Here is a 23,563-nt window from a genome sequence, read left to right on the forward strand (position 1 = left end):
CTGCAGTTGGTCCGAAAGGCTGAACTATTCCAAAAAAATTTCACGCTGCAAACGAATCGAACTAATGGTTCAGTTTGATCTGGACCGAGACTGCACATTTGGTCCAACTTAATTTCAGTCCGAGGCACCTTTAACACCTGTTATTTTGGCTTGGACTAATCGGGAAAGTCAGAAGGACAGGACCAAATGAAGTAGGTGGACTACTAGGTTGTGTATGCAATATTTTTTTCATTTATACAGTTGCGTGTCTGTGCTAAGGTGTGTTTGTCCGTTAAGCTCTGAAGGACAGGTTGGCACAGGTGAGCGAAAAGTCATAAAGGATGACAATCAGGATCTTGGGATCACATTTCTTTTCTCTGAGAACAACAAGGATGAAGTTTGACACACATGCACAGACACAACCAAACCGAGGCTAATCACATGTTACATAAACCTGTTGGCGTCTGAGGGAAAGAACAGCTGAATAAGTCAGTGTGTAAATGCTGATTAGCGACACCGTAGCAAACTGATGATCATGCTAATGTGCTTTAATCAGGGAATCTGCAGCAGATGCTTTGTTGAGAAAGGCCACGCTGTACTTTTTTCTGAAGGAACACAAACATTCTTTGCTGTTTGTTGTTCATACTCCATACAATTATTGTTAGGGGATCCATACCTCGCTCTCTACTGCTCCCTGTGTCGCACACAGCTCACTGCATCACTGTGAACGACTGCGAGCCGCGGCGCTCGTCACGTTATCTGCTCCGAAAGCCAGTAATTGCTGAACTTGGAGCGGCGGGGTGTAGCGGCATCGCGGCCGAGGCTACAGGAACAGCTTGTCACCAGCTCGGCTAATTGCTCGGATTTCTCTCCGAAAACTCCCATAATTAACGGGGGCAGACTACTCCCAGTGAAAAACACGTTCGTCAGTAAAAGGGTTCCTGTCACTTTTCTCTCTTGGCGATGCTCCAGCAGCCATCAGGTACCTGCACAACTGCCAAGTGTCCAACTGTTCAGTACTTTGAATATCTCCATTTAATACCTGTATTTTACACATAAGCTGCGTCACAAACACATCGATTATCGTAAGGATATTTTGCTGAAAATAATTATGACTCCTACTTTTAAAGGGGCATTTTTAAATACAGTGTTTTACTTGTTATGGATGAGTCAAGGATCTGAATACTTCCTCAACCACTAAGCCATTGGATTTGTCCATAAGAAATGAATGGTTTCTATGTGAAAAAACAAACTAATGTTGCACTAAAGCAATGTAGGGGAAATTACAAGGTGTTAAATGTTAGTTTCCATTTGCAAAATGGGGTTTACAGGTTACAGTGATGAAATGATTAAATGATTAAAATGATGTAACAGTGAGCTCTCACACACACACTCCGACATATATTCATGGCACACACACACCAAGTTGTCCCAATATTGGACGAATAAAGTATTATCTTATCTTATACAGTCATGAGAAGAGCTCATGTCTGCAAGGTGCCCTGCAAAGGTAAAGGTACCAATAAAAAAGGGAATACTGCAGATAGGCCCTCTGCCAAAATGTGACACACACACACACTGTGCCATTTGGACTGGACTCTGATTTGTGGAACAAATCATGAGCATGATGGAAAATTAAAGTACAGTCGTGTTGGCTATAAATCCATTCTGACCTCTCACCCAGTGCCACACATGCGAGCAACAAGTACAGAAACATTCACATGATGGTCAGTCCCGTGTTTTCTGCTTGTAACCACTGTTTTACTGGTTTCTGCAAAACAACAAATAGTAATATTGGTTTGAAGACACTGGTCGTTATCCTGTGCAGAGGTTGGATTAGAGGCCCATGTGGTGAGGTAAGTGTGTGTGTGTGTGTGAATCATTTCTGCTCCCACGGCCATCAGGTTTATATGGCAAGGAAAGGACAAACAAGAGTAATAGAGGAATAAACGGCACAGGATAAATTTGAATTGATGTGGAAAATAAACAAAGGTGCAGATAATGAAGAGAAATACGACCCGACAGTGACGTAGGGACGTGACGGAGAGCGAGTGAGTAGAGGACTCTCAATGTAAAGTAGCAGGAGAGACGAGAGGAAGTGGAGGAATACAAAACAACAAGCTTAGTTAGGCGGTGACTTACTGTTGTCGCCAGGGCAACAGTAGCTGTCTGGGTCTGACTCATTGTGGTAGTACAGGTCCATCGCCTGGGAAAGAAACACAGTTTTACTTAGTCAAAATAATTCACACTCTCAAACAACGAAAACAAATGAAAACTTTAATTCCATTTCACACTGTTAAATTGTATCCCCTCCTTAACTTCCTGGTGTCCTGCAGTTTCCTCAACTCAGGAGTTATGTTCAATTAAATACAAGCCAATATGAAATAAACACAATATAATTAAAAACTATACAACTTGTAGAAACCTACATAAATCACTTATTGATTCATTTTAGTGGTCTAATAGACCTCTTGTGGAAACTGTAAAACCCTTTGGCTTTGAAGATTTGTTCAATTACGTGGCCATTAAAGTAAAATGATAAAGGCTAAACACAAGACACAAACAAATCTGAGGTGAATTAAAAAACATACTTTTGCTGCACTAAATTATATTTGATTTATTTGGTTGAATTTTCTTCTATCTATTACTTCTCCAAGAAAAAGTTTGGAAAGCACGAATCTAAGCTGCTCTTTCTCAGCTCCTTCAAAGTTTTGGTGCCGCAGTGACCACATGAGACCTTTTTGAACAGAAGAACCCTAAATCAGCATTTCCCGACCCGGACTGGTCCGTGCCCCATTTTCAGTCGGTTCACCAGTGTGACGTGTTTTAATGTGACCGAGTTTCCAGGGTGAGTCTGTATTAAATCACTCGGGGGCACTGTGCTGAGAGCGGTGAGAAACCTCTGCTCTATAACATGACGACACTGTGTGAGACCTAGCGCCAGTTTGAAAGATCAGCTCGGGCCAAATGTTGAAGAGGATCATCTGCCACAATGTGCTCATTTACCCCCTGTATACTAAATGTGCAGTATACATTATAAATCTATCATACAGCTTTAACATCACAAAAAAATCACTTTAATATAAATAATTCTAGTTACACCATTTATATTACTTACAAGTGTTTTCTATTATTATACTGTTTTGGTTTTAATGTTTTATTTCTGTATTGTTTCATTCCCTAATCTTATTTACCTTAGTCCCGAAATGTTTCAACCATCTAAAGCACTTTGTTTTGAAAAGTGCTATATAAATAAAGTTTATTATTATTATCATTATTATTAATTTGTTTTTTATTTTATTGTATTGTATGTTCCCAATTTACAAAATGTAATTTTGTATGTTAAATTTTAGAGTTCAACTGCAGCTGTTAAGTAGATGAAGTGAACTGAAAATAAATATTTCTCTTGACATATAATAGAACAGAAGTATCAACTCAAAATGTGCACTTGAGGAAATGTATGTACTTTGTATGGCTGCATGTATGCGTGTCGTTGTGTGTGTGTGTGTTTGTGTGCGAGATCATTGCTCTTTCCGTGTCTAAATGACTCGGTAACATACAAGTAAGCATGTCTCAACAGGAGCTTCTTCAGTTTGCTCAACTTTTTCACTTCACAAACACTCACAGTGTGTTTGGCAGCTGTCACAGGACCAGCAGCATTAGCATCTCAGGACACTCACATGAAAATGCTCGGTCGTTTTTTTTAGGGGATTTCGTTGTCGGGCGTCAACTTTTCTAAGTGGCTCTGTCAAATACAGTCTTAGCCTAGTTTGCTGTTCCCCGTTGCAGCTCGGAAAACTTATCGCATCCCTCAGTGTTCTCCCAAGGGTGTTTACTGAGAGTGGTGCAAGCTGAGGCATGTGCGTGTGGTTTGTCGGTTGTTTATTCATTCGGAGGCGCTGCTGTCAATAATCTGCCCATCATGCTGGCCATTCAATCTCTGTGTAAGTCATATAGCTGACAGTGGCCTCGTCTGTCCATCTTTTCCTCTCAGATACCCACACATAAACAGACACACACACACACACACACACACACACACACACACACACACACACACACACACACACACACACACACACACACACACACACACACACACACACACACACACACTCAAAATCGTTTGTCCTTTCCCTTTGACTTTGCCTCTCCTCCGTCACTCCCTTCCTCTCTCTTACTTCAGGTTGTTTATCGATTCAGTAAAGAGACTGGATGAAGTTTTGATGGTGAATCTGTTCATTAATATTTCATGACGGATTTATTTTTCCAAAAGAAGAAGAAAGGACAGTTTGGGTTTTTCTGTCAGAGGCAAAGAGAGACAGAGGGAGGAATAGTTTTGTCTTTGTAAAGGTCAAGAGGAGGTAGAGGCCCGAATGACTGGACTGTGAGTCATAATATGAACATGAAGCTCTTTCAATTTAACCATAAAAGAAATTTGCACATTTCTCTGAGATTGTCATTGGTTTATGTCGATGGAAGCACAAGTTTAAAGAACGACAAAGAGGTGCAAATGTAAAGAGGAAGAGACAGGAAGGAAAGTAAGAAACCTTTGTTTAAAGTTATCAATGTGGAAATGTTCTTTTTTTTTATTAAGATCTTAAGATATTTCCAATATCCCGGAGTCATTAAGGTTTCTTACTTTGCATATATTGGTATTATATTTTAGGAAATAGTTAAATCACCATTGTTGAATGATTACACTTAACTTAATGATTTCTAATGTAATGACGCAAGAACGTATTTTCCCAGACACATTTTGGCTGTGTTGTTTGTTAAGAGAGCGACGAATGATTTATATTACCCCGTCCATCTGTTAGTCTGTCACACCTCATTTGCCTGCATTGTACTTAAAACGCACATTTTCTTTGATTTGACCAAATCAAGTCATTTTCTGATGCTCCCTCAGGGCAATGTTAAAGAGTTATGTAATGTTATGTTGAATGTCAGTGAACATTTTCAACTGATCTGTGGTGAAATCGTGGGTGAAACAGACAAAAACTGCCTTTAAAGTAGCGTTCTCTAAAACCAGGACACACAAACTGTACCATGCAAGAAGACCATGAGCTGAAATGAGTGTTTAGACATAAACACACAAAGGTCTGTGTCTAGTATTTGCGATAATTACAAAGTTGCTTCAAACTTATCATCCCATGACGTGTTTCCATCCAACGTACCTTCAGTATTTTGTCAACCGTCAATTTGTGTTATCATATAAATTTTAACATTTTGGCTTGTTTACTCAACACAACTCAGAGAAAACAGAGTAAAAACACTATTTTATTTGTATTGTTATTGTTTTATCAGTTTATTGTGCAATGTATCTGATTCATAATATTCATGTAACCAGGCATTATAATGAGATCATTTCTCTGTGGATTCCCTGAAGTCCCCTGCTTCCCTGTGCTGTTTACAGTAATAAACGAGTGTTTGCTACCTGTAATTTAATTAGCAGCAGAGAGGGCGAACTTGCCTGTGTGCGTTGGCGCGGCTGCCAGATGTCCTCCATGGTGTAGCTGATGTAGGGTCCGCTGCAGATGGAGCACTCCAGCATGACGGGGCTGGCCAGGCGGGGCGAGGCGTGGAGCCCCCAGGACTGACAGCCCCCCAGGTGGCCGTCCGACTCGGCCTCCTTCTGCTTGGCTGTGCCGTCCTCGTGATGGCGACCCAGCATCTTCCACTTCCTGACCTGTGAGGACATGATGTGTGGAGAACACGACTCAATATCGCTGAGAAAGGTATCCAAACGAAACAATATGCAATCACATAAGCACATAGCCACAATCCACAGTGAGAGTTACTTCCAGCACAAACCCCCAAGTGGGAGTTTAGATTGAATTTAATGACGAGCTCATACTGTTTAACACTTACAACAAGAATCTTAATTATCATCGTTATCCATCTGCAAAACAGAACATCTACTGGAATCAGATCTCAACTTGCTATCAAATGAAAACACGTACAGATAAACTTCCTCCTGTATTTATTGTCACAACTTGTCCTTGAGCTGATTATGATCTGTTTTCCTCATGAAAAGTTGGCGTCTTTCCTAATCTTAACTTTCTCAGGTTATTCCCATGACCAAAATAACAAAAAACCCACACTTGACAGTTTTACAATCGGAAAAATACAGCCATACCCAATCCAGCTGTGTATTGTTAAAACAAAAGTCAAAAGCTAAACACCAAGACCTCTGTTGTAGTTTACAATTACCATTACATTGCCATAACATTACCATGAATCAAACCTGGCCTAAACAACCCCCCACAAATCTCCCCAATAAGCATACCGTCACACTGAATGAAAAAACTCAACTTTTTTAAAACATGATAAAATGGATGGTTTTTCTCTCCTTTCTCTCAATTTAATTTGCAGTTTTATTGTAGCTGCTTTTTCTACAAGCTAGTTGCTATTATCTGGCAAGTATGGCGTTTTAAATAGTATATTGGTGTATCAGTATGAATCGATGTTAAATCCAAAGTCACGCCCCCAAATAAGACTGAAATTACCTAATTGTAGTTCAATCTCCATTTAAATTTTACAATATTGACAAAGGTCATTTTATTTAGAATCGCTGATGAACCAACCCAAAATATCAAGGACATAACAAAGAAGGAAGCAAATATGTTGCAGTAAGATGTGAAGCCGACTCACAAAGGTCTAATTTGATTTAAAGATCAGCAAACAAAATAACTAGCTTCAGTCAACATCATCACTTTATGATTGAGATAAACAAGGCTCATTGTTAAAGTGCACAGGAGGCAGAGAGTGAGTCAGTCTGAGCCTCAGCAGTAATCTCCTCTCATGTGACACACACACACACACACACACACACACACACACACACACACACACACACACACACACACACACACACACACACTCAGTCTTCATCATTATTTAGCATATGACTTGCAAAACTGACAAAATATTTATCGCAAGCATAAAAACACCCTCAAAGCACACACACACACACACACACACATATGCACAGAGAGAGAGACAAATATAAGGAACAGGGAATAATGGAAGATAAGGTCAAGATGCACATCGTTCTTCAGGGAAGCCAGTTGCACAGATGGATGTGTTAGTGACCCAGAGTGGCTGTTAGGAAGGTAAATGGTGTCCTTGGCTCACAGAGCGGACAGGTTCAGTGTCTGCAGCCATTTTAAATGACTCTTATCAAGGCCTCTATCAGCGGCTGCTGCTCTGCCTTGATAGAGCTCTGCCGGGGCCTCGACATTACCACAACGCAGCATGCATGGGGAGAATGCAAGCAATGTTGTGTGTATTTTAAGATTGCGTGTGTGTGTATTTGAAATTGTGTCCCGTGTGCACGTGTTTGCATTTGAGTCCAAACCTGCAACTTGGCAAAAAGTCGCGTGAATAGTTGTTCCCTTAACTTTAAGTATAGCTCAGTGCTAGAAGGACAGAACGGTTTCAAGCAATTACAGAGGGCGGCTAGTACAACATGATACTATAACAGTGTGCGGTGAAAATCAAATTGTCTTTGTCATTGAGCCAAAGTTGAATATATTGTAATTATATTAATACATTTAACTATTCACGTGTTAAAAGGGTAGCTCCACATTGTAGGAAACCACAGCTCACTACTCACTACTGTTCTTTTAATTTATTTATATGTTGGTTTTTGAATGAGAGAGGAGTGGCAATCCTAATTTCATTGTATAAAGCACTTACATGATAACTCTCTGTTATTTCTGTTATTTCATATCTCATTTGATTGTATGCCTTAGCTTGTAAAAAACATTTATTTGTTTAAGCTTTATGTAACTAGTAAAAGTAAAAGGTTAAAGACTACAACCGGTAAACACACGTTAAAAATAACAATGACAACAATAAGACAGTGGCAGTTGAAAAGTATGTGGTTGTGCCGCACCCCTTCACAAAAAAAAAACCCACCAACAAACAAACGGACAGGGGTGAAAACATAACCTCCTCAGTGCAGGTAAGTACAGAAGAGGAAGTCATCAGGGCACAGTGATGGTGTCTGTGTGTGTTTATGTATACAGGTCATAAATGTACTTTTATAGTAACGTCATAGTAACGTATGTACGGAGCCATAAACTGTTCTTTATTAAGATGAACTGCAGCTACAATACATCATCCTTCAGTCTGAGGCCTCTTTCTGAACCTTGCTCCAAAGAGGGAGCCATGTATTCTTTCAGTGGGTAAGAAATATGTGCACAGGAAGTACAACACTCACCCATTAACACACACAAACACACACACACATATATTTGCAAGCCATGTCCAGACTCCCCTTCCTCTTAACCCCTTTCCCTGCCCTTTGACCTAGTTTCATGCAGGGTATTATTTAGATTAACTAAGACCTCTCCTCAAGATCTGTCCTCTCCCCTCATTAAATCCGGATGTAATATAGCGCAGGGAAAGTCTCATACCCAGGCCAGGATGTACACATCAGCCACAGAGTCCCATAAATCAAGAAATGAAAACATCACATGCTCCGTATCCAGACTTAATCAGACCCCTTAATTCTGTCGTCTCCTCACTGACCTCTTTAACAGCTCTGTGCCTTTTTGATACCAATGTTTTAGTCGCCAACAAAGTTATGTAAAGCATGTAAAGAGTTGCACTTTGCTCTAATACAGTAGATTATAAACAGTAGGATAAAGCTAAACTCTAAATAGTGTAATCCTGTTTGACAGGGTTTTCTGTGAAATTAGGCACTAACCACAAAACAAAGTAGATAAACATGAAATCATTAAGTCTACTTATTTGATATAGAATTAGTTGAGTATTATTGAGTAAAGAGAGCCCTGATACCTAGGTCAAAGTTAGCAGCTGCTAATGTAGCCTCAAGTAAGGATAAAGTGTGAAATTCTGTTTTTTCTCAGACTCTTTGGCTTCAAGTGACACTGACGCTGCCAATTAAGGCAGTTTGTCAAATAATTTGAATTCACCATTACTGTATTGAATAACACTTGTGTTACTTTTTCCATCCTACACGAGCAACACCCCTGCATGAGGCCTTAGTACAATAAACAGCAGATAAGGAAATCCTCCATGCAGAATGGCCCTCTATCCTGGTAACCTCATTTCAGTCTCGTCCTGCCTATCCCCCCCCCCCCCCACCTGCTCCCCTCGATGCATAACTCTATACCTCCAGCACGATGTGTGATGTCCCACATATGTCTGAGCATCAAAGGGTGATGAAATGTGGGGGAGAAAGCGAGAGAGAGTATCTGTGGGGATTGATGAAGTAGAATGAGGGAATAGGGGTGCGAGCGGAGACGTGAGAGACAAAGAAAAATATGTTTGAGAGACAAAAAGATAAATGGAGAGAATGGAAGAGCAAGATAGTCTTACATATGCCGTCCTATTCTCTGTCAGAGATAAGACCTGTTCATTAACACCAAGGTCAGTCAGCTCCGTTCTTTTTCTTTTTCTGCTCTGCCTCTGTTCCTAGATCGCAAACGCAGCTCTTAAAATGAACGAGCAAGGGGAAAAGTCGTATTGCAAAGGTGGCGAGGCAAAGAGCTATGAGGCAGTGCAAATGGAACACAAACACCAAGTATACAGTATCTCCCATGAGAGATTAAGGGCCTGCCTCAATTCAGCCCTTCGCCCTCCCACTTAACCCTACCCCTTCGCTTTGAGCGTGGCCGTGAGGAGGGAGTGTTGTCCCGTTTCTCTATTTGATGTAGAGGTATTGGCCATCTAGCCCAGCAAACACCTCTTCAACTGTAGTGTATTCAGGACCCAACCCTTAAAACGAAGGGGTAGAGGGAAATTCCTGAATGCTTCACGAATGACGAAGCAAATCAACATAGCGACTGCTGCGGGTAAATTGCTCATAAATATAAGTATTACATCTTGCAAAATAACCATGAAAAAATCTTGAAATCCAGCGGAAAATCTGATTTTAATCCAGAACTGGATGTGTCACTATATAATGTGGGTTGATAATGTTTTTTAATATGATAATATCACATTTAATAATTATATTTATTTGTTGATGATGTAGAGAGTGGTGTCCCAACTCCTAGGGGAAGGTTTTCCAGCTCTACCCCTTGTTGCTCCGTTTGGAGGGGACGCTAACCCAGCCAGGGGCACTTCATATAGGGGTACAGCAAAGGGAGAGGAATATTTGTATTAATCATATTGGGATATGGACCCTAAGCTGCTTTTGGTTTTGCAGAGACATTCATCCCCCACTGTCAGACTCTGAATGTTTTCATCTTCAAACCCTGACTTTCTAGAGAAACATTAATATTCATGGTCGGCCACTGTGCCTCAACCCATGCAAGTCCTATTAGAAATTAAAAAGCCTCTGCCCTCTCCCTGGACTTCTTTTCCTCCATCCTCTCACACATTTCTCTCTCATCTCTATAAATAGAAAATGACTATATCTGCGTGGCATGGAGCCTATTTGCTCGCTGCAGGGGCTATTATGAGGTTTGTTTCACTCTCCTTTGTTTTGACACTAAACCCTCTTCTTCCTGTCTCGCTGAGATAGTCATAACAACCCAAACATTTCAAATGGCACAAGCACAGTTTGACTAAATTGAAAACATCAGATCACTGACTTAAAAAATAAAACCATTACAAAATACGCACACAGACCAGGCATTTGAGGATGTTTGAGGTTGAAATGATTTGTTACAGGAAATGAAACTTTCTCTTGAATAATAAAATTGTGTGTTAATGTCACAGATTTGCGATTGAGCTAAGAAATCAACAAGTCAAACAGTGGGTTAACACACATGGAGTTGGCAATGGCCTCTCATGAATACAGTGCTTGGGGCACGTGACGTTTAATAGGTAATTTACTCCAACCGCCAAGTTGTTTTCTGACGTATCTGCTGCTGCACAGACACAACAACAACAATGTCTTCAACTTGCTTCTATGCATCACTCTACTTTTTTTTATAATTCATAAAATACAGTTTTATAATTAATAAGTTAATTGTGCTAAAAATAGCTGATTAGCACTTAGCTAATTAACTGAAGCTGATGGCGTTGTGATTATTTTTCAATTACCTGGTCATTAATCAGAGTTGCATATTTTTGATCTGATGATGGCACAAGAGGAATTCACCCACGTGAACAGTTCAATGGTTGTTGAGACATTTGACTCAAAATGGAAAAAGTCAACCTGCTGGTGACGCAAGATACAAAACCAGGGCATCTTCAAAGTCTGTAGGATTCATCCTCTGGGGAACACGAATGTGATTGCGATCCTGCAGGTGATGAGCTATTTCCGTCTGGACCAAAGTGGACCAAATCTAAACTTGAACCAAATCATGTATTTCTACAATTAACAGTTATATTTGTTTCACCACATCTTAAAACACAGATTTTAACACATTTGTTACCTATGTTATGATCATTTCTCCTTTTTTGTTGCTACATTGTAGCTTGTTCATGGTCTTGCAAAGACTTTGTGACCACATTATGTATCTATTATGTTACTGGAAATGGAATCCCAGTAAGTACCAACAGAGCCTTTTTACAGAACCACAGAATGCAGTGTGCAGAAACAAAGCTCAACCACAGTAGCCTTGTTGTTGTGCTTATTGTGAGTAAGCATATTATCCACGTGGAAGCAGATCAGGTCAGCTTAAAGCTCGATTGTCAAGTGTGTTCCATAAGCCTGAAAACCACAATGCACAAAGCAGTTTCAACAGAGACGAGTATGAGTATATGCACTGCAGAGTCCGGGTGCTGCTGAAGCTCGACCTGTGGTGCAGCGGTTTTAGAAGTTTTGGCTTCAGTTCAGGAACATCAAGATGGAAGATGGGATTAGCCGGGTTCTCAGGGTAGATTAGAGCGACAATAATTCCCAAATTCCCTCAGAATGAGACTTGGGACCGAGGGTGAGAGAGAGAGAGAGAGAGAGAGAGAGAGAGAGAGAGAGAGAGAGAGAGAGAGAGAGAGACAGCTTGGAGGTATCGATGCCAGTGGAAGGTTTAATCCACAGGATGTGTAAAAACTGATACAGCATTTTTTGCGCTTTGTGAACATTCAAGTCACTGATTAGACACTGAATATATCCTGTATTAACGTCCATTTTACATCAGTTAATATAATTTAGCTTATATTTCAACAAGTAAAAAGAAAATATGAATAGTCTCTAATGTCAAAATGATAATTCCTAACGTTTCTCTAATATTTAACCTGTTTCTTCAATAACTGAATTCTGAAATAATTGAACTTTTATTATTTCCTTAAAAAACCTTTCCTTATATTTCAACGCACAGCCATGCAGACATGTAGCTTCAGACAAATTATTTAGGATGGTTTTTATCATCTCAAAAAACCCCAAACCCTGTCTTACTTTCCCCTCCTCCGCTCTCCTCTGGCTTCTTACAGCTAATTCACACATCCGGCTGCATAACGATAAATAATCGGAGAAACTTCTGGCAGCAGAAAGAACCTGTGTAATCCTGCGGAAGCAATTTTGAAACAAAGGCACTGTGGTGTTTTGGGATGTATACGTAGACAGTATATCGACTGTGAGCAGAGAGGAGAGCTCAGGGAAGAGAAGCAATTCCAAGTGTATAACTCCAAACCACATTCTTCCACTGCCAGAGCACTTGGCTTCGAAACAAAAGCATAGCTAAAGGATTAGCGGTTTTCCATTGCTAAGTGTATGCTAAACAGTGGTAGCTTAGATCTGCTTTCCAGACCAGAGCCGAGTTCCCTCATGTAAACATGTTAAATCAGAGAAAGGTTGGGACAATAAAGAGGAGAAACAGCTGATTACAGGAAAATGTCAATATTGTAAAGGATATGAGGGACGATTGATTTTAAGCAACTGATACAAACTGATTTTGATAACACAAGAAGCTCACCAGTTTCATTGCTAAGCACAGAAACTGGAGGATATTCCGGCATCTACATGGAGAGAATGTGAACACCTGCTGAGGCCTTCAACAAAGAGAGAAGAAAGTTTGAAGTCAATTAGCTGATGGATCAAATGAGCACAAACAGACGTTAAGAGTGAGAGGCAGTCCTCCCTGGTATTGCTACAGTATGCATGACAAGCCTGGAAAGGGATTTTGGCTCCCTGTGCGCTCTGTGTAACTCTTTGTATAATTGGATCTTGTGGGTGGTTCCTCTTAATTCCGTTTTATTCCCAGTACTGGCTAAAAAACTGTTTTGACAGTAATGCGATTCATGGCAGATACTTTTTGCAAGGCTGTGTTACATGTTTAGCAAGTGTTCTCCACTTTATCAGCTATTCTGTTGACTGCAATTTGTGGTGTTGCACTAGATGTCATTATATTGAAATATCTTTCCACAATCTTGATCTAAACATTGGTTGAAAACCATTGACTGATGCGTTTTGCTGATCAAGATCTTTCCTCCAGTGTCCAACAGTTCAGATTTAAACAATCCATGTGGGAGACGGCTGAGGTCCAGAGTTCGTGGCCTTGCCTTGAAAACGTCACCGGTAACCCGGCGCAATCTTTGACTCTGACGCGCAAGTCATTAACCATTAGCTCCATCAAGAGTTGAACTCCCTGAGATCTGCTGCTTCTCAGAAGACATCAGTCAGATAAGGTGACATCAGGGGTCAAAGACTGGAGAAGCCAAGGTCCAGCATCTATGCAATTCCTACAGCAGACTACAGAGAAAAACTGATGCACCTTGTGAGATGTATTTTTATAAGAACACAAAAGCTAAAATGTTAAGTTGTCTTAAGGTGTGGTCCACTCAGGGGTATTGCAACAGGGTAGGCAAAGTAGACAATTGCTTGAGACCCAAAGCTGAGAGGCCCCCCCCCTCCCACAAGAATATGCTGATCCACGGCAACAACAATTTTGTAAGAACCGCTTTCAAATCTATAATCGGCTTTTTACAGGCGACTGCAACAACACCAGGTCTCTCTTGCCTTCTGTTATGATGCACGTGACCTGTGTTTTATATTTGTAATGGTCTTGAAGTCTCATTTGACGGGATCTTTGTGGGACATTGGCTGAACAACACAAACCCTTCACCAACTCAGACAGACAGGTCGTCTCCTCCTGTTTTCTTTCAGTGGCCCACTCAAGAGAGGCATTTAAAACACTGCTGACCCACTGATCATCTGAGCGGAGGCCACTTTTACTGTCTGGACAAAGGTGTGATCGCCCTTTGGCTCGACGCTGACTCGGACAAAACATTAACGAGATGAGCTTAACCTAGCTGACAAATGAGGTGAAAGGTTATTTTCTGCGTACAAACCAATTTCCCAAGAATTCAGACTCAATTTTTCGTGCCACTCCTTTGAGCTGAGGTCTAATCAATAGTCGGCCACGTCTCGCAGGCTGCAGGGGGAGTAAATAAAACTCACTGTTCTTCTTGGACACGCTTGGCTTCTCCCATCTCTTTGGATTGCTTCACTCATCGTCTTCTCTGATTCACTTCCTACCGTCCCTCCTCCCTCTGTCCTGTCCTCTTTCTGTCCTTTTTCTCAGTAAACACACACAGGACCAGAGAGGGGCAGCTAAAGTTGGTGTTTAAACTAATACAGAAAACACTGACTGATTAACACTATCACCTGATCCACACCCAGAGCAGACCACAAGGAAATGGGATTACGCCTGTAAGCAACTTGTGTATTGGCTCTGAGCTTGTATAATGTATAATATAACTTACTGGTCCTATATTCCATTATAAAAGAAAAATAAATAAGGAGTAATTTAAAACATTTTAAATTGTATAAGTGAGGTTAATATCACAGCAGGTTAGGGATAGGTGTGTTTTAGTGTGAGGGTGTATGTATGTGTGTGTATTGGTTAACTGCTTTGACGGCATGATGAAAATTAGTTATGTATCATTTACTTTTTAATCTATGAAGAGCTTAAAGGGGTCAGAGGGAAAACCTTTAGGCAAATATACAAAAAGTACAGGTGCACACGGGTGTTCTTCCAACATCAGGAAGTTAATAATTGTAGTTTGGTGGTTATTCAGCGCATCAACCTGGTCAGTGAGTTTGAGCAAATCCTCCACTTCCTCTCTGACTCCCGACCCGGTCAAATCTGAGCAGACGTGATCAGAAGAAACACATGTTCTGAGTCAGTGTGTTTGAGACCTCTGGAGGTTATCAGTGTCAGAGTAATCCAATCTGAGATGTCTGAGTCCAAACAGGACCGGCTATAAACTTCTTGTTTACATCCGCCAAACCACAAAATGATTGGTGTAGTTTTAAAACTGAGAGTGGGAGTAGACCCCAAACCAAAATAAGACAAATAAGAATTAACACAATTTACACAAAATAAAGGTTTTAACGTGGGGGTGGAGGGTAGTTACCTCAGTTTTGCCTGATACGCAATGAATGATGTTTCTATATCTATTAGGTATATGTGCATGTCATTTCTGTGTTCTCTGTGAATAATGTCTCTACATGCAGAAAGCCCAGCTCAGGTAAAGGCTATTACTCTCAAGTACTTGGGGAGGAAGGCTGCGAGTCTGTCACACCGCTCCGCACTCTGCATGTGGTGAAACAACAAATGTGGAAGTGAGTGGTGTGTGGGTGGGCTGAAAAATAAAGCTGTCATTTTTGCACCATTTTTAGCTCCAGTTGGTATTTCGTTGGTGCCGTGTAAGTACAAAATAATTACACTGGTGGCCTGTAAGTGTTACTGAAGGTCCGGTAAGATTGCAGGATAAAAATATAAAGTATGACGACATATCTGGACAAGTAGCAGTCAGCAAAAGTTCATGTTCTTTTCATTTTCTGATTAAGTAGAACAAGAACAGAACAGGCTTGATGTGTGAGATTAGTGGCGAGTTTATGTTTGCATTAGCCATACGTGTGTGTGTGTGTGTGTGTGTGTGTGTGTGTGTGTGTGTGTGTGTGTGTGTGTGTGTGTGTGTGTGTGTGTGTGTGTGTGGGGTTAGGGTATCTGACAGTGTGTACATGGCACAGTACAGGACGTCCTTATCCAGAGGATTTATATGCTTTTGATTTCTGGCCACGCTCAGCCAAGGGGGGGGGGGGGGGCGGCAGATGCTCTCACCTCATCTCCTCTATCTTGTAATAAAACTGTCCTCTCAGCTCTTCTCCTCTCTCTCTCTCTCCCCCCACTGCTGCTGTTCCCTCTATTTATGTCTCTTCCCCCTCAGCTCTATCAATACCTAATTTCTCATGTCCAGCCATTATGTTTTTAATTATAATTTCCCCCAAACACTCTTGCCCTTTCCACCTAAACTTACAGTAAACCACTCTGTACACAACACTGTTATCATCACCCCCAGGATTAAAAAAAAAGATGGTGTCATAAATGGAATACACCGATTTCATCATGAAATGACCAGTGCTATAAAGCTTGGCAAATACAGGCCTATATTTAGCTGTGGCTCTGATAGACTTATCGAAAGTGGCAGCGAGGTGAAGGCTGTGCAAAGCGCTGGGTCAAGGCTAAGCTAAAAGAAGAGGTGCTGTGATAGATTTTTAATAAGACGACGGCGGCAGAGGAGGAGGAGGAGGAGGAGGAGGAGGAGAGGGAGGTGGGCAATCTGTCAAGGACTTTTTGGAAGGAGGACAACACTCAAGTGTGCAGGAGGGTTGAGCAAATGTCCTTGTATTAATTCAAGTATTGCCGAGTTCATATTTTATGCATGGCGTGCCTCTCAGGGAAAACTTTAATTCCAGTTCCGATGCAGCTCCTCTGGCAGCAAGCAACTGCAACAACGTTTCGCTGCCAAGTACAGATTAACAGTTTCTTGAACAAAAGCCCCTGCGCGCTGCGAGTGTAATGCGGGAACGCTACAGAGAGCAGGACAAAAGCTGAATGCTCAACAACACAGGGCACTTAAGGCGAGATGATATGCCTCTGCTTTAACGACAGTGAAAAAGGGAAAGAATAAAGAGCACCATATGAGACTGGGACAAATATCCCCAGAGCTTTCAGCGTCTGACACTGTCTGTCATCATCTGACGTCTTCGTCATCTCCCCCTCCACTGAAACGCGACAGCATCATCCCCGACACTTGCAAGTCCGAGACACTTGCTTGACAGCGACTGATGCGCTTCACTTTGACGCGGCTGACAAATATCCCAGTTTCGAGCATTGCTCATTTGCATGTGAGTCAGGTCGTGGGTGGCCTCCCCGGTGAACGGAGCGGCTCCTTCGGCGTGCAGTGCGAGGGAAAATGTTTGTGTGGCTGATCCATTTGTCGAACAAGTGTCAAGCCTGTTTGACAAACCAGCGTTGAGAGCTGTGAAGTGTTTGGACAGAGTGTGCCGAGATATGGTTCAGCACTGTGCGTAGGGGGGGGAACACTGCGGAACATGACGTCTGAGCGCTGAACTTTGTCGTATTTTGCAACGCCACACAAGATCAAACACGGGAGGAATGTGTCTCGGGCCATGTTGCTGTCTCTGGTGTTGTAAGTTTCCACTTTAATCATTCATGGAGCCTTGGTTCACAAAACATAAGAGAAATGAGTAAGCTACTGTAGGTCAAGTCTGTTTAACTCCACATTGGATTTGTATTGACACACACACACACACACTCTGCAGTGAAAAGCAGCTGTGACTCACCGCTGAGCCCCCTCCTCTTTAACCCGTCAGCCTGCTCCCACCGCTCCACAACGCCCATTAATTCTACACACACACACACACACACACAAACACACACACATCGGTTGTCTCCACTGAGACATTGGTGACAGATCTATTGGTTGGGAGGGCAAGAGGTGGAATTGATGGAGAGATAGAGCGATGCGGAGCAGCCAGGAAGAAAAACAGAGTCTTAATAACATGGAAGAAAAACTAAAAGGCTGCAGGGGAGAAAACAGAGTGACGGGCAACTACACGTCCCTGTTCTACATTCATACCCACCTCAGTGTCGTTTCTCAGTACAGACACACACATGCAAACACACAGAGTAGACCGTGCGGCATTGTCTTGCCGGGCTGGTGATGACTCATTCTCTTCTGATGGCAGATTGGGACGGGATAAGTAAACACACACACACACACACACACACACACACACACACACACACACACACACACAAACACGAGTGGGGAACCCAACAGAAGGGTGTGATGATTGATAAGGAGTGGGATAGCTATTGTGTTTGCAGTTGCATAACCAAGGACAACTTGGACACCTGCAGCATTAGTTAGACTCTAGCATGTGTGTGTGTGTGTGTGTGTGTGTGAGTGTGTGACAGCTCTGTCTTCCTGCCAGGTTCTTATGTTTTCTTTCTTTCTTATGTTTAATTCTTTAGAATTCTTATCTCCGCTGACGATCTACCTCTGTCTCTAATTTCAAAAACACCAGCTCATGGTGAGCAGCAGCAACAACGGGATCTTTGAAAAAAATAACAAATAAAACCGCCCCAGTGGCTTTAATATTGTTACGCAACAACTGCACAGTCGGGTGTTAAAGGCAGAACAGAGGCAAAACGGCACCAGTGTCTATAGAGTCCTGTTTGTACCTAATTTACTTGGGCCAAGAAAATAACCCATTGAGATCCGATGTGGATGTGATTAAGGGTGGATCCAGGATTTGTTTACTGTCAGAATGAAATCTGAGATCCCCGGTGTGAGGATTTATTGGATAGGAAAACATTAAGCTGCTCAAAATTGTATTTATTTCATTATTTCGATTGTCTTCGCTTTTCTTCTTGTGGATTGTTGATCATTTTGCATCTCTAGGCATCAAAAATAAGAACATAGGACTCAGGGGAATTCAGTGCAGTTCGATGTAGGGCCCCAATGACAAATTAGGTACAGGCAGTTGTTTGTGTGCCACTGGTTAGAGTGTGACTTAATGAAAAGGTAGTAACACAAGTACACACTCATCGACACGCACACACTCTCTGTCGGCTTTTCCTTTTACCTTGCAGCCCTTGCTCTTGTCATGGCCGCTGGTTTGGCCACCGGCAGGGCACGGCGAGCACGGCTCATGGTGATAGTACTGGCCACCCTGCAGTCCGGCGTAGTGACAGCAGCCGTACGGCGAGGGAGTGTGCGTGTACCACAGGTCCTCGGCCAGCGGACACTTGGGACAGGGGTAGAAGAGGCCTTTCCCCTGGGCCTTCTCCACGCTCACCTTCGGGTTCCGCATCCATCTTCGTACCTGCGCGGGAAAGAGGTGTCCATGTCACCGTGGTTCAAAAAATATCTTTAAAGTGGAAAGATTTGATCTCATTGTTTCTCTTTATTCACGTGCACTCGCACAGGTGCTCCACAAACACACATATACACACACATACAGTACAGACTGTCAGCCCTGCCATCTGCAACCTTTGATCTGAGAAGGAGGAGGATTTTCTGTTATCCCTAATTACCTGTCAGTTTAAGTGGGGCACACACGCACACACACACACACACACACACACAGTCGTGCACTTCAAAGAGCCACACACTTTGCACTGCCACACTTTGAACACATGAATCCGAGGGGGAACACGCGCAGAATGACACACACACACACTTGTCACATATGTTGATGACACAATAAAAACGCTGATGGCACCTTCAAGACTGAGAGCAAAGTCTGTGTTATCTCACCTGATGTAAGTTCCTGTGAAATATTACCCTTTGACTGACTTTAATGTCAACGACACCACTTGTGGAAACTGGTGCAGAGAGCAGCGAGATCAATCTATATCTGTACCATGATGATAAATGATCACAAGGTAAACCCCCCCTACGATGTTAATGCTATAGCAGATGTTCACATTATGCAGCCATAAGGCAATAACAGTGAGTGAGACATCGTATTTAATGGTGTAATATCACCCACAAAGACACAAGTTGATGCACGCAGAGCACAATTCAAACTGTAGGCACATCACTCCTGTGGTGACTAAGACTCCCCAGTCACTCCCTACTGGCACAAACAGTAAAACCGAGCGTGTGAATGTGTGTGTGAGTGTGTGTGTGTGTGTGTGTGTGTGTGTGTGTGTTGGGAACATACAGGTACACACACAAACAGGTGTGCCATTAATTGTTTCTATTGAAATGTTATTATTAATTATAACTGTTATTTATAATAAATTTATATAACATGGCCTCATGTTTTTGCCAGCAAGGGGAGAGGCCTTGGCGTTTGGGAGAATTTTTATAAGAAACAAAGCGAACCTAAGCCCTAACCCTGAACCCTCCTAACTAAGTCTAAACCCTCAAACAACCCTTTGACCTCCTCACTTTCCCAAAATGTCTGACCTCCATAAGGACTATCCTCAATGTTGTCCTCACAGAGATATAAGTACAAGAACACACACGCACACTGAGATTAACTGCCTGAATCGAAGGGCAGCCTGACGACACGTCGAGGCATGTCCCTTCTAAAGAAAAGCACACTTGTAAAAATGCTCCAACAGCTCAAAACAAAAACAAACCAGTCAGTGTCGACATCACTGGTTTAGTGACACACACCTCAAATAAACTAACAACACTTCCGCACATTTCCTCACATTGAACACGCACTGAGTGAATGTGTGATTGTCGCATGGTCCAATTAGATGACTTTTCCTCCTGTTGTTTATCATTCGATTTAAAGACGGAGAACTCTGGAGTCATTATCTCGTGGATCAAACAGTGTGCCGTTATACAACTTGTTCATCGTGTCAGTCCAGCAATAAAACGAACGACAAAAAGCTCAACACTTACTCACCTCCTGCACAACAACACAAGTCACGCTGAGCTCACAGCAGCAGCACTGTGTTTTCTTTCTATCTGGCCCACTCTCAAATTTAATGACGAGCCATACGTTACCTCTGTGATTTCATTTAAGGAGGTCTGTTGCTTCCTTTTTATTTCTAACTATGCAGTTGTGCGTCTTCTAATGAGGCGCAGACAGAAGTAAGCGCTTGCCCTCGCGGAGCCATTGATTTTATATTTCCTCCCATCGTTTCCTTTACTCATTTGTATGATACAGAGCTCAATCTGGTCCCGAGCGCTCCCCATTATGAGATTAGGTTTATTTAGACACAAATAGAGAGACGAATAAACCCTGAACAGCAGCACACATTCACTCGGATTTAAGTCTGTGTGCTGCTGTTCTGTTGGTTTTCTTTCCTCACAAGGGAGAAAAGTGAAGGGAAAGACAGATTTATATAGAGGAAGAATGGATGGATAGTGTGATGGATGAATGGATGGATGGATGGATGGATAGGTACAGAGGTAGGTAGGATTGGATGGTTGGTTGGTTGGTTGGTTGGTTGGTTGGTTGGTTGGTTGGTTGATTGATTGATTGATTGATTGATTGATTGATTGATAAATAGAAGGATAGACCATAGTGAGATAGATAGATGGACAGATAGAAAAACAGAGTGTGCCTGCGGAGAGCATGTGTGTATTTGCATGTGTTTGTGTGTGTCTTTGTGTGTGTCTTTGTGTGTGTTTGTGCGTGTGGGCGTTCACAATCTGCTCATATCCACCAGGCGCCTCATCAGTGATCCACACCATACTGTACGCCATCTGAGACCGACACTCGCACACACTCAACACAACACACGTAACACAACGCACACTGAAGACATCCATACTGTGAGAAGCAACATATGGTAATACATCCACACTCTAAAACTTTTTTTTTAAATCTACCCAGCATCCCCTAAAGCAAAGAAATATTTAGCAAGTACGAACTAAAAACGATCGCTGGTTGTTGCCAGTTTGTTTTTATCCGGGAACATTTTCACTCCTCGAGGCTGAAAATGTGTTTTGCATGGACCTGTGCAATTAAACCCTTTATTTATTATCTGCTTTGTTTTATTAAATGTGTGTGTGTGTGTGTGTGTGTGTGTGTGTGTGTGTGTGTGTGTGTGTGCGTGTGTGTGTGTTAACAGAAAAATAATGTTCTGCTATATCTTCCAAGCATATATATTGATCAGAGATTGAACACATCAATCCGTCCTCTCCTCCACAAGCTGGAAGGTAATGTTACTCATTTCCTCTCAGGTGTTAAACCCCCCTTATTGTTCTGTGTTTTCTGTCATAAATCTACTCCAAATTTTTCTGATCGAAGGAAGCAGAAGTATTTTAAGGCTCGAATGTTCTGAGTCAGTGTAACGAACTATGACTAAGTGTGAGTATTTAAAAAAATTAAATGGATTCATGGATTGTTCACATTGTTTCAAAGCTACATAAGCTGACATACAGTTTCACATAGTTTTAAAGTGCATTACCAATTATGTGCTATAACAATAATAATAAAGTAAACTCTTAAGTATTTAACAGTCTCGTATTAATTGGTTGTGTTTTTATTGATTCGTGTCTCTTAAAGTTGTTAGGGTTAGGGCTAACCCTTTTTTACAAATTATTCTATTGTGTTGTATTCTATTTGCACTTCTACTTAAAGAACGACATATGCAATCACTCCTCTCAATCACTAAATCAATCAAACTTTATTTGTATAGCCTATATTAGCAAATCACAATTTTTCTCATTGTGCTTAATATGGTGCAACATCCTCTGCCCTTAACAAAATAGTTAAGCATCAATTGACTTTTTAATGTATCAATGTATTTTACATATGAATACACTCAATAAAAACTCCTCAACAACATACTGTATGTGAACTTATTATTGAGACATACAAGACTCTTGAAAGACTTTGCAAATTGCATTTAATGACATTTACCAATGTTGGTTATTGATTTATTGCTTTATAGAGCAGTAATAAGCAATTATTGATAACAACCTTTTGATGCCTGCCAGTGAAAACCTCCATATGGCTGCTGTGTATCACCCTCCGGCAACTCGTACCTTTCCCTCTTTGCTCACTCTTTGGTGTCTCATTTAAAAGAATGGAAGCCATTAATTACCCTTTATCTGAGACTTGAAAATAGCTGCCCCCTTGATGGGATGTTGGAAAGTGAGTAAGTCATTAATAAGGATTAATGAGTTTCTCATTCAGAAAGAAGCCTCCGGGCGTGCAGTTAGAAAGGTTATTTGATCAATAAAGAAAGTGTTATTCCACTATAACAGTTCAGGAAGTCTGGAGTTTAATAATTTGGCCATAACTCTTCAACAGAAACATCTAGGATGTATAAAAACTGCAAAACTGATTCTAATATTAAAAGTATCACAATAGTAATGAAAGAAAATTCATCTTTTAAACAGTGTGATACGAGACAAAAAACTCTGCTACTGTTAAGAATACACTTTGCTTTAAGTATTCTGCAGCAGCATTAGTCAACTGCATATCAGTCGGATTTGATAACCAAATCATATTCTGTAATAAATTATACATTTGCCACTGATAAAACTATTAGTTATAACTCCTACGTCATGTTAAAAGTGGCACTTAACGAAACCTTTTGTCGTCCAGTTCATTGCTGCTTGGTACCTTTGTTTTGGAAAAGGCTACACACACACATCTATCACACCAACACACCAACTAAGGAATCCATTTAATGCAAACCATTAACATTACACAGGAAACGAGCCTTGTGACAGCAATGCAGCATAATGCAGGATGTGCTGAGTAGATCCTGAACTAAAATGATGTCATGCTTTCTGCACAACAGACACTTGTAGGTCTTGTAATGTAAGTGCGCGCGCGGACACACACACACACACACACACACACACACACACACACACACAAAGAGACAGTAAACACAGATTCACAGGCAGATACACAGGG

The 23,563-nt window shown here is 41.5% G+C and overlaps 1 protein-coding gene across 6 annotated transcripts in view; it reads right to left on the bottom strand.

Moving 5' to 3' along the window:
* The window catches only part of sgk1 (serum/glucocorticoid regulated kinase 1), a 37,525-nt gene that overhangs the window by 11,846 nt on the left and 2,116 nt on the right, over positions 1-23,563 (bottom strand). For all 6 annotated transcript variants that reach the window (XM_034579225.1, XM_034579226.1, XM_034579224.1 and 3 more), the window contains 3 exons: positions 18,806-19,045; positions 5,453-5,668; positions 2,122-2,185 (listed from right to left, as the gene is read on the bottom strand). In XM_034579225.1, coding sequence (XP_034435116.1) covers positions 2,122-2,185; positions 5,453-5,668; positions 18,806-19,045 — 520 coding nt within the window. The remainder of the gene's footprint in view (positions 1-2,121; positions 2,186-5,452; positions 5,669-18,805; positions 19,046-23,563) is intronic.

This window comes from Hippoglossus hippoglossus, chromosome 24 (genome assembly GCF_009819705.1).
Source record: "Hippoglossus hippoglossus isolate fHipHip1 chromosome 24, fHipHip1.pri, whole genome shotgun sequence".
NCBI lineage: Eukaryota > Metazoa > Chordata > Actinopteri > Pleuronectiformes > Pleuronectidae > Hippoglossus > Hippoglossus hippoglossus.